At 45.1% G+C, this 11,300-nt stretch overlaps 1 protein-coding gene across 1 annotated transcript in view; it reads left to right on the forward strand.

Moving 5' to 3' along the window:
• Positions 1-6,622: 6,622 nt before the first annotated feature.
• gpr179 (G protein-coupled receptor 179) overlaps positions 6,623-11,300 on the forward strand; it is a gene marked incomplete at both ends in the record, with an annotated part of 26,309 nt that continues 21,631 nt past the window's right edge. The window contains 2 exons of the mRNA XM_079498392.1: positions 6,623-7,509; positions 8,588-8,696. Coding sequence (XP_079354518.1) covers positions 6,623-7,509; positions 8,588-8,696 — 996 coding nt within the window. The remainder of the gene's footprint in view (positions 7,510-8,587; positions 8,697-11,300) is intronic.

Here is an 11,300-nt window from a genome sequence, read left to right on the forward strand (position 1 = left end):
AATTCCGCTCAAAGGAATTAAGCGATCTGCAGATTCTGCACACTTCACATAGCTACACCGCGATGATGAGCTCTTCCTATAATAAAGAAAGGGCCAGACCAGCTATCTGCCATAAATAGGCTGCGACCGAAATGCAAACTGTATTTCAACCGCTCTTTCATCCTCCCAGATCAGCGTCCATCTTTATACGACGTCCGCTAAATATATCCAGCTCGGAACCCTGGGGTCAAACATACAGTCTTATATTGCTAGAATAAAAGCTTCAATGACCACTGACTGACTGTCTCTCTCCGTTCCCACGAAGCCCCACCCGCTGCTTCACTTCCGCAAACCCTCTGCGCTGTGCTCATGTGTGTGCGCTCCAAGGCTCTGTTATGGGCTCATAATGACACTGCATGTGCGCCGCTATTAGTCTAATAATGGCTTTTGGCATTCTAAACCAGATTTTAGTCATGATTTGAAAACAATTCCCTCAATTGATTTATTGATGTACTGTATTCATACTACACCGGGCCTATCCTTATTTCAAATGAGAAAGCCTGTCTTAACATCTTAATAGCCTATTTAGGTATAGCCTACAAATTGATACATTGATAAATTACCATAAGGATACATTAAAAAAAAAACTTTAAGATTTAAACAAAATAGTCTAGTTCAATGCTCAAAACCCAACCATGCCTCCAGTGCCAACGCAGTGGGCACCGCACCTGCTCTAATGCTGCACCTGCCGGTCTGTGCATGGCACTGTGGATGGCCGGTGATGCCAACTTCAAAGGATGTTTCAATTTCACCTCAATTTTGAGAGAGAGAGAGAGAGAGAGAGAGAGAGAGAGAGAGAGAGAGAGAGAGAGAGTATTACCCAAAGTGTTAATGTAAACACAGCTCTGTTTACACCTTTATTTAATTCCTATTTATATCCAATATTTATTTGTAAATACATTGTGTTATTTCGATTGTCTTGTTCCACTTCTGCTTTGGCAATGTAAATGTACGTTTTCTCATGCCAATAAAGCTCCTTTGAATTGAATTGAATTGAATTGAATTGAATTGAATTGAATTGAATTGAATTGAGAGAGAGAGAGAGAGAGAGAGAGAGAGAGAGAGAGAGAGAGAGAGAGAGAGAGAGAGAGAGAGAGAATTTGAAACATATACTGCCTAATTATTTAATTCAGCTCACCTATTTTGTAGGCTATAGGCTACATGAGTTGGGAGGGCATTTTGACGTTCATTAAAATAACATAGTAGCCTAAAGTCACTGCAAGGTGAAGAGCACAGACAGCATGACAGACAGTACTTGAGTAAATGTACTTAGTTAGTTTATTTTACCAGCAGGTGTCGCTACAGGCCGCCAACGTATAGTGAACGTTGCTGAGTAGCGCATGACACGCATGATGAGCTCAGTAGTTCTCAAAATGGGGTCCGGGGACCCGCAGAGCACATCCTTATGGGCTTCTAGGGGTCCGGGGACCCGCAGAGCACATCCTTATGTGCTTCTAGGGGTTTAAGCTTCACACAACTGATTGCTGCTGAGCTGCTCAAGTGGTCAGAGTCAGAGTGGTGCGAGAGGGAGAGGTTTTTGGTTAAATGTCTTACAGGGACGCAGTAGAAGTTAGAACCACCGTTTTCCTAGCTTGTAGGTATACTTCCCAGACATCGTCATGTGGCTGCTTTTCTCAAGTTAAGCATACAGGTATGGTGGCGGTGCATTGCATTGGTGCATACACTCTTGAGTCTTTCTTCTCCTTACTCTTGAAATGTTTTTGATGTTCTTCTCTTGTTCTTTTAGTGCGGCAGCCGACAGGCTTCTTTTGTTTAAAGCGGGAAATTTGGTATATAATATAGTATTTTTTATTGTCCTAAAATATTGTCTGTTGGCTGTCACTATTGGGCAATTTTTTTATAGGGGTTTCTTGTGACCCTTCCCTACCATTAACACCCTATGGCAGGCAAAAATGTCAAACTTTACTTTTGCTTTAAGTAGCATGTGACATGTCAAACTAGGGGGGGTTCATGATTCTGAATCCATTCCAAGCATTAGTTTTGCACAAAATACACTCCTTGGGCTAAAAGCAGCCATAGCCACTTGCCCAAATGTGCCCAAAATGTGCTGACCTCATGATCCTCATCACAGGGGCGGCGGTGGCTCAAGGGTAGAGTGGCTGGATGGTATAACTGCAAGGTTGCCAGTTCGAACCCGGGCTCCCCCAGAGTTAGTGTCGAAGTGTACTTGAGCAAGACACTGAACCCCTAATTGCTCCTGATGTGCTGGTTGGTGCCTTGCATGGTTTCCGCTGCCATCGGTGTGTGAATGGTTGAATGTAATGCACAATCTATGTAAAGCGCCTTGGATAAAGGCGCTATATCAATGCACCATTTGTCATGACGTCTATGGCCGTTTTTAGCCCAAGGAGTGTATTTTGTGCAAAACAAATGCTTGGAATGGATTCAGAATCATGAAAACCCCCTAGTTTGACATGTCACATGCTACTTAAAGCAAAAGGAAAGTTTGACATTTTTGCCTGCCATAGGATGTTAATGGTAGGATCACAAGAAACCCCTAAAAAGAAATTGCCCAATATTGACAGCCGGTCAGCAAGTGGATTCATGAATGTGTACAAGACAATATTTTATAAATGATAAAAAAGACTATATACCTACCAAATTTCCCACCCGTCCACCTTGGCTGCCGGACAATTTCCTCCAGTTGTCGTAGGCGTAGGAGAAGTCGAGTCGGCCATCTCATGTTTGACAGGATCCTGTAGGCCTATCCTGGCCTCATCCTGGCTGGGACATCACATCACAGAACTCCAAAAAGTAAGAAAAAGTGAAATGTCAGGCCTTTAAGTTTAATATTTCATAAAATATAAAGAAGTGAAGCTCACAGTCATTCTCAAGGACCTCTGACCTTTAGATCTCCCAATGAGTCAGTCAATTAGGCCTATATGATTTGCTCGGTCAAAGATTTTGGTAACCTGGTTAATCACTCACTCTTGAAATCACATTTCAAGAGTGAGTGACATTTCAACCCTGCTAATGCATGGTTGGTTCAGGAGTACAGTGTTGACAGACAACCAACCACTTAAGACAATCAGCATAACAAAAAAACTGACATCATCTTGAGTCTCCAAACAGTGAACGACACTCGACACAAGACAGAAACAAGGACCCTGATGAATACCAAACGACTCGCCCCTTTACCAACTTGCCCCCACGAAAAGTGTTAATGTAGTTAACAGTTCATTTAGTATTTCCCTCCCTCCCTGAAATCTGAAATGATCTTGTATACTGCAGATTTATTGTATAGTAGTCAATCTCTATACAAAGAATAACATGAGACAGAGAAGGTGACTGCTTAATTAAGTTAATTTAGGATCATCTAGCAGTTAATTTTGTTTTATTAAACACATTTCCTCTGTGTAGTAGCCCATGTTTTGTAATGGCATCATCATGCTATTATGCCCATGGATATACAGAGTGAACAACTTAACAATTATAAATGAATATAATACCTTTTATATAATCACCAACATGAATTATGTTTGTTATTTACAGTACAGCTAGGTAGAGTAGGTAGTGGGTTGAGATGGAAAAGGGGCGACCGTACATGTTACCCCCCTGATTGGGCCCCAAATCTGGACCCTGCTAATGCATAGTTGTTTGTGGGTGTAAAACAAGTGATCTCTCTATATAACATTACTTGTTAGTCCTAATAGTAATAGTAATTTTCATTGTATTGAGTATCAAGTAGTATTTTGCTATACTAATTAGAAGACAATTGACGAAGAAGCGGAAGAGCACCTTTTTCTTTTAATAAGAGAAGGGCATATATTGCGTATAGCTTTTTTCTTTATTGTTTTATTACTTTTATGGCTTGACCCCGTCTTATCGCTGCTTGCAGCTATATTTATTACCGTATTTATTATTATGAGGGGCAGAGGGCCCTCCAATGTCTGGCTTTCACTCGTGAGTGGTGACGTCATGTGGCAGCCAAGTATATGGACTTTTAATGTTAGCTAGTCCTTGAATATGATTAAAGATTACTGTGATTATGGTAAATTCACATGCTCACATTTGTATTTCCATATTGATTTGCAGGACATTGTTCTGTTTGTGTGGGATGGGGGACAGATGTTTCAGGACTGTCCCGCGAGATGCGGGACGGGTGGTCAGCCCACCCAAGACAATAGCGGTGGTCCCCAGGTAGCTCTGTCAGGATGGTGGTCTCTGCCTGGGTCAAAATCAGTTGAAAACTCCTGCTGCTTGAATCTCCCCATGAGGTTCGCTCATGCAACTGCTGGATTAAGTGTGTGCCGCTGACACCTACTGGTGGGTTAATGCTATGGTGCACTGCCTAAAGCAGGGGTTCTCAACGTTTTTGGCCGGTGCGGAGATGCTTTGGCAGTGTCTCAGGACCCCCGCCCCGCCCCCTCCCGACCCCCAATATAAATTGACTGCTACAATAACCTTAATAATAGAGACAATACACCATAAATAAATACTGAAACCAGGTAATCATCAGGGAAGGTGTATAATATGTGTACTATATGTAAACTCTTCATTTCCATTTTCCAGCCATTCAGTTGCAAAAAACAAAAATATTTTTTTTTAAATAATTTTGGGACCCCCCAAAATAATGTGGCGACCCACGGGTTGAGAACCCCTGGCCTAAAGTATAACTAAAAAGAAGTGCCCCTTGGACATTTGGCCCCATCCTACAGTATACCTAGAACTTACAAGCCCCCTCAAATAATAGTGAAACATAGCTATTTTCAGTCTTTTCTGCAGTCAAACTAAATTGAATGACTCAACTCCTATACATTCCAAGACGTGTGTGTGTGTGTGTGTGTGTGTGTGTGTGTGTGTGTGTGTGTGTGTGTGTGTGTGTGTGTGTGTGTGTGTGTGTGTGTGTGTGTGTGTGTGTGTGTGTGTGTGTGTGTGTGTGTGTGTGTGTGTGTGTGTGCGCGCGCGTGTGTGTGTGTGTGTGTGTGTGTGTATGTGTGTGTGTGTGTGTGTGTGTGTGAGAGCACAGGACTAAGAGGGAACCATGCCCCTCTTCCACTCTCCTGAAACAGTGGCACAGCTGGCAAGCGCATGCATGTGTGTAGTAATGTAGTAATGTAGTAATGACTGCTTGCAAACAGCACCACTCCTGCTATCCACTCTCCTAAGCTCATAGTGTGTGTGTGTGTGTGTGTGTGTGTGTGTGTGTGTGTGTGTGTGTGTGTGTGTGTGTGTGTGTGTGTGTGTGTGTGTGTGTGTGTGTGTGTGTGTGTGTGTGTGTGTGTGTGTGCGCGCACATAAGCGTGTGTGTCTCAGAATGCATTTACTGCGTGAGTGCATGTATGACGATAAAAGAGCATCCCCCATCAACTCCTCTGACCGTAGAAGCAGGGGTTAATCCACAGAGCGTGAGGGATTCCACCCAAATAACGCAGGGCTTAACCTGCCTGCATCATCTTCTCCTGCTATGCACTCTAACACACACACACACGCACACACACACACACACACACACACACACACACACACACACACACACACACACACACACACACACACACACACACACACACACACACACGTGCATGCACATATACTCACATGTGCGTGTGTCCACACAGTAGCCTCTATGGCCAACAGATGTAGCACTCTCATCACCTCTCATCCTCAGAATGAATAGGTATAGGGAGGGAGGGAGGAAGGGAAGGGGAAAGATCGAGGGAGGCAGCGTGCGGTGGGGGGGGTGTGGGGTGTATGAGAGGAAAGGGAGGGAGGGAAAGAGAGAGGGAGATGAAGTGGGAGGGAGAGGGCTGAACAGCAGGGCTAGACACCGTCACTCCGTCAGTGAGTGAGAGGCGCTTTGCGGAGAAGCTTGTGACCGAGTCGAGAGACAGAAGAGTGGGAGAGATGTGCTGGGAAAAAGAGGGCATAGATTAGGAAGTAGTGGGAGTACTTCTTGTATAGATCCCCGTCTCTCCTGTGAGAGTCATCAGCGCCGCCCACGGAATCCCTCAACTTAGGGGATTCTCCCTCTCCTCTGCGCTCTGCGCACCCTTTCAGTTTGTGTTTTTTTTTACTCCTTCGTGGGACATTCTGCAATTCTTTCCCTTTTTGTGGCTTTTGTTTTTACATATCGACCGGCTTTAGTCAGGCACTGTTCTCCAAGCAACTATCACACTCGATAGTCACTGGAGAAACAGGGACACACTAACTAGCATGAGACGGACTGTGGAGGAGATGCTGGAGATGGGATTGCCTTCTTAACCTCCGTGTCTCCCTCCCAGCGACGCAATAATCACGCATGCATTTGGTGGAGGGTTTCTACGTGTGGCTGCATGAGGCACAGATGGAGCCGTGCACCCCGGTGTGTGAGAGCACTGCAAACATACCGCACACATCATCATCATCATCCCAGACACCTGCTGCTGCAGCAACCTCAGCCTGCGTGACCAGCGCGGGAGAGAGAGACAAGATGGAAAAGAGGCTGTAAAGAGGGGAGGCTATAGGCATTTCCAAGGTTCTGTGGAAATGTTGTTGATGATGAGGAAATCAACCTAGGGGTTAAGAGAGCCAATCAGAGACAGGGCTTGTCAGTGACAACCCTCAGATAGTGGATTACAGAATGCCGCTGGTTTTGCTTCTCCTTTTGCTTCCTCAGTTCCCCCATGCACAGGTGACCCCCAACGCCTTTACAGGAACAGGTACGGCCGAGGCAATCAACCACACAAACTCTTTATTCAATGCCACATTGACCCCAGAGAGCCCCTCTAGCCCAGAGCCTCCAGTGATTGAGCCAACACCTTCAGAAGCCCCAGAGGATGACTGGTCACCGGCTGAGAACTATTTATCCAGCGGAGATCCCTCCGTTCTGGAACTAGGGGTGTGCTCTCGGTCGTACAGCCCACCAGAGCTGAAGGGACCCTTGCCGAAGAGCTTCTATGCCCCTCTCCAGCCGGCCATGAATGCCCTGGCCAACACGGCCAACATCCTGAACATGATCTTCCAGGCCAGCGACCTGCGGGAGAGCACCGTGAGGGAAGACATGGAGTGGTACCATGCCCTGGTCCGCGCTCTCCTCGAGGCCGACCTCCTCATCGGCCACGCGTTGCTCACCTTCGACGCCGATCCGGCAGCCCAAGTGCCCCAGCTGGTGCTCCGTGCCTCCAGGAACCTCTCCCCCAAGGTTCAGAGCGTCCTCTTGCAGGACCTGTCCAGGGCTTGGAAGAGCCTGCATCCCCCAGCGCCGGCCCCCGACGACAGCTGGTTCCGCGGCTTCAAATTCAACGAGCCCATGGCTGCCTTGTCCAAACGGGTGCTCCTCAATGACCTCACCACCTTAGACACGCCCAAATGGGGGCAGGGTGACAGCTACGTGACCAATCGGAGCGGGGTGCGATGGGCTAATGCCCCTTTCCTGGAATGCAAGGACGGCCGTTTCCTTCCCAGGTGGATGCTCACTCTCTCCACTTCCTTCTACGGCTTGAAGCCTGACCTCACGCCAGAGTTCAGGTCAGGACCCCATTATACACCTCTCAGTCTGTCTTGTGCTGATGATGTCATTAAAGGGTTAAAGGTGAAAAGGGTCAGCTTTTGGTGCTGTTGTGAGTACCTGAGTTCAAGTCAGGACTTCCAGCTCTCTCATAATTAAGGATGTCACCATAATAGATGGATGACAGGTGTGTGTTTTAAGATCATCCTAATTATGAAAACTACATGAACCCGAGTTCATGTAAGGACCCCTCAGCCTGTTTTAATTGTTGAATGTATCGGAGTTTCTGAAAAGGAAGTTGTAATTATATGTTACCATAGTATTATAAATTTCAGCCTGGTCCTTAATTACCTAAATAAAGAAATAGCTTTATATTTATCAGCAATAAAACTTCAACAAGATAGTTTCATGACCAAAGCTATTATTAAACAAATAATAAAAGCTGGTTGTAAATGTGACAATTGAGTTGTTCTGACTGTAGGCCTAAGGGTTTAATTGCATTCTGCATGTTTACCAAATTCTTCAGATCCAGACTCCCCCTGAGACCTCTTTGTTTTGTTTTGCTACTTTGAGATATGTTTCTAAGCATTTGGATTGACAGATGAGATTGAATGAGCTAGCTAAAGTCTGACATTTGAAAAGGAGCAAATTAAAGGTCATGTAAATAATCCTAGAGGAAATGTGGAGCTTCAGACCAGGGTACCTGACTGGGTAAAGGGCGATTGGGGCTTGTCTGTTGGGGCTTTAAAGCAGATTTACTTTAATTTAGGTGTTTGGGTTTCTGTGTGCTTTCAATAGTAAAAAAAAAAATCACACCCGTGTGAACTGAGTGATGTAAGGTCTTATATAGCCTGATCAGCTGTGGTCTGACGTAATGTCTGACGTAATGAAATCACACCCGGGTGAACTGGGTGACCGTAGCAACCATGCTCATTTTTTGAGCACAGACAGACAGACTAACAAAGCTAGTCGTAGGAGTGGTTTACACCACTCAAAAAAAGCATTCAGCACTTTGTAAAAGACTTTCTTGTGTGCGTGCGTGCGTGCGTGCATGCGTGCGTGTGTATGTGTGTGTGTGTGAGTGTTTTTCTGTTTTAGGGGAGTGATTCGGGTGGATGTTAACATTCAGGGCTTTGATGTGGACCAGTGTGTCAAGGGACCTGGTTGGTTCACCAACACACACCAATGCAACCGAACCAGCATGCAGGTAAACTACAGCTGTATCTGCCATGAATGGCCTTCAGTGGTTAGAGACCATTATGAGAAAAACTGTTCCCCAGGTCAAGTTTGAGAGAGTGGGAAATATTTTTTCTTTAAAAACAATACATTTCTATATTTAGTGTGGTTGCCTGGCGGCTCTTTTACATAGACTTCTATTGGCGAAGAGTGACAAAGGACTGAACCGGAAGTTTACAGAATGCATTTGGAGTCTATGGGCTTGCGCGAGTGACAAACGAGTACATGAACCACGTTACCGGGCTGTTTTCTGCACCCTCATTGGCATAACTCTCCTTCAATGGCTCTGAGCTACACCAGGCTTTTCAAAGCGCATTTGCGCGTAAAGCACAAACGCACACACACACGTTTAGATCCAGTCCTATTTTAAAGTGTGCGTATGCCGTGCACACACGCTTGGTGTAGCTCGGCCATTAACAGACGACGTCGCACTGATAAGCAGTATAAAGCACCAGCATGTGCGCGCAGGCCGGCAGCACAAGATGCCTCTCATAAGATGCAATGGAAAAGTTCTAACTGCACTCACGTGTAAAAATGCACCATCACACTTTCAAGATGCTGTTTTTTTACCAGCTGCTGTCTGTGTAAGCACAGCTGGTCAATGTTCTCTCTGCGGTGCTTTCACGCCCACTTGCTGTAGTTTTTTCAATTTACGTTTTATTGAATTTTAATCAAACGTACATGTAAACGAAACGACTGACAATTGACAATACATACAACCGAAAACAAAACAAGACAATATATGTACAATACACACAAGGGGAGATATCTGCCTCTCTTCTCTATTGATGATCATAATACATAAGTACCTCAAACAGGTGCATATACAGGTTAAACAGGTTTAACTGAATTTATACAAAATCAGGTCTTATGGTAGAAACATGAGTAATCCATCTAAACCAGTTATCTGTGAAGACTTCAACTTGACCTCTAAAGCTGAATGTAATTATCTCCATAATAAATATACTATAGATTAAATCAATCCATTAATTTATATTTGGAGACCTATGTTTCTTATTGGCTGTACTGACAACCTACCGTCCTGATTGGCTGCCTCGTCTCTAGGCAACCACACACTTTTTTACCTCTAGCCGACCTCTCCGCCATGGGATATAAGGCAGCAGCTGGTAATTAATTGATGTCATCAATTCTTGTTTCCCAGTGTGAAGGAAGAATTATTAGGATTTTTACTGTGATCTCTTGCCCTTGATATAATCTTTGGTTTCTGTTGTGTTTGAACAATAATAGCAATTGAAAATAGTTGCCCTCAAAATCACACCTCCTGTCGCTGTCATAAGAACGCAGGGAGCGCTCATGATCACGGCTGCAGAGCCTGTTTGTGCACGTGCAGCTGCAGCCCATGAAGCCTAATTTATGCTCTGTCCCGTGAAGGTGTTGCACGCGCAGAGAACGGCCGAGACTAGCAGACCTCTAAACTCACAACAGTCGCATCCGCGACACGACGCGATCCGCCATTTTAGCAGTTTTGGCAGTTCTGACCTATCTTTCTTCACGAAATTCGGCAATATGGTATGAGGGCCGTGAGTGAGGATCCCTCAGGAACTTAAACTCACACTCATTCGTCAAAAGATCTCTGACCTTTAGATCTCCTGATGTTATGATTTGCTTGAGCCACTTTTCTGCCTTTTTTGGCAATGCCTTGGTAACCACTCCCCTTGAAATCGCATTTTCATTCATGCGAATGGAGTCTGGACACAACCAAGTACAAATCAGGCTATAGTCACAAAAAGACTCAGGCCCAATTCTCCACCTCTCATCTCATCCTTCTATTTAAAGATGGCTGGGCTGCATGGCGGCCTGTGGGATGATCTGTTGGATTAATACCATAATCCAGCCGTGTTGTTGACATACTTCCCCCTCATGCACTGCTCTCATAGGCCGCCGTAACACAAGAGAAGAACAGTCCCAAATCCCCAGGGCACCCTCTGTCCCTTCCTGTTACCTGGCTTATAGTTGAATCAAAACATCTGGCTTTGTCACAAGCATATGAGGTTGGAACATTGCTTTTAGGTGATTCCACTTTTTATAGACATTCATTATTAGAGAAGCAAGAGTCTGTAAATGCTTTCTTTGTCTTTTCTTAGCTTTGCACATACTTTGGTGTACAGATAGCACACACCAACAATTGAGTACTGTAGACGAATAATAGTTTATTATTCAAAATTAAATGCAGACTTTATCAGGACAGGAAGACTGTGACTTTTGATAGCAAATTCAAGCCTCACTCTGCAATGCGCTGTATGTAGGCCTTGATCAATCTGCTCTCAGGCGTCTCTGCAGCTTGTTCCAAATGCTGCCGTTCGCCTCCTTACTGGCACAATCACATCACACCAGGCCTTGCCTCACTCCACTGGCTCCCTGTCAGTTTCAGAATTTATTTTTAATTCAGCCCAAAACAGCCCAAAACGAGACAGAAAGAACATCAGTCTGTCTCCCGGACCCAGATTCTGCTGATGTGGGTGGGCACTGGGCACACTGCTTACAGCGACATCCTCTTAGGGGCAGCAAAGAAGACCACCCCACAAGGCTGCAATGAGAGCTATATCCTGGGCTG

This window comes from Electrona antarctica (assembly GCF_951216825.1).
Source record: "Electrona antarctica genome assembly, chromosome: 4".
In the NCBI taxonomy this organism is placed as follows: Eukaryota; Metazoa; Chordata; class Actinopteri; order Myctophiformes; family Myctophidae; genus Electrona; species Electrona antarctica.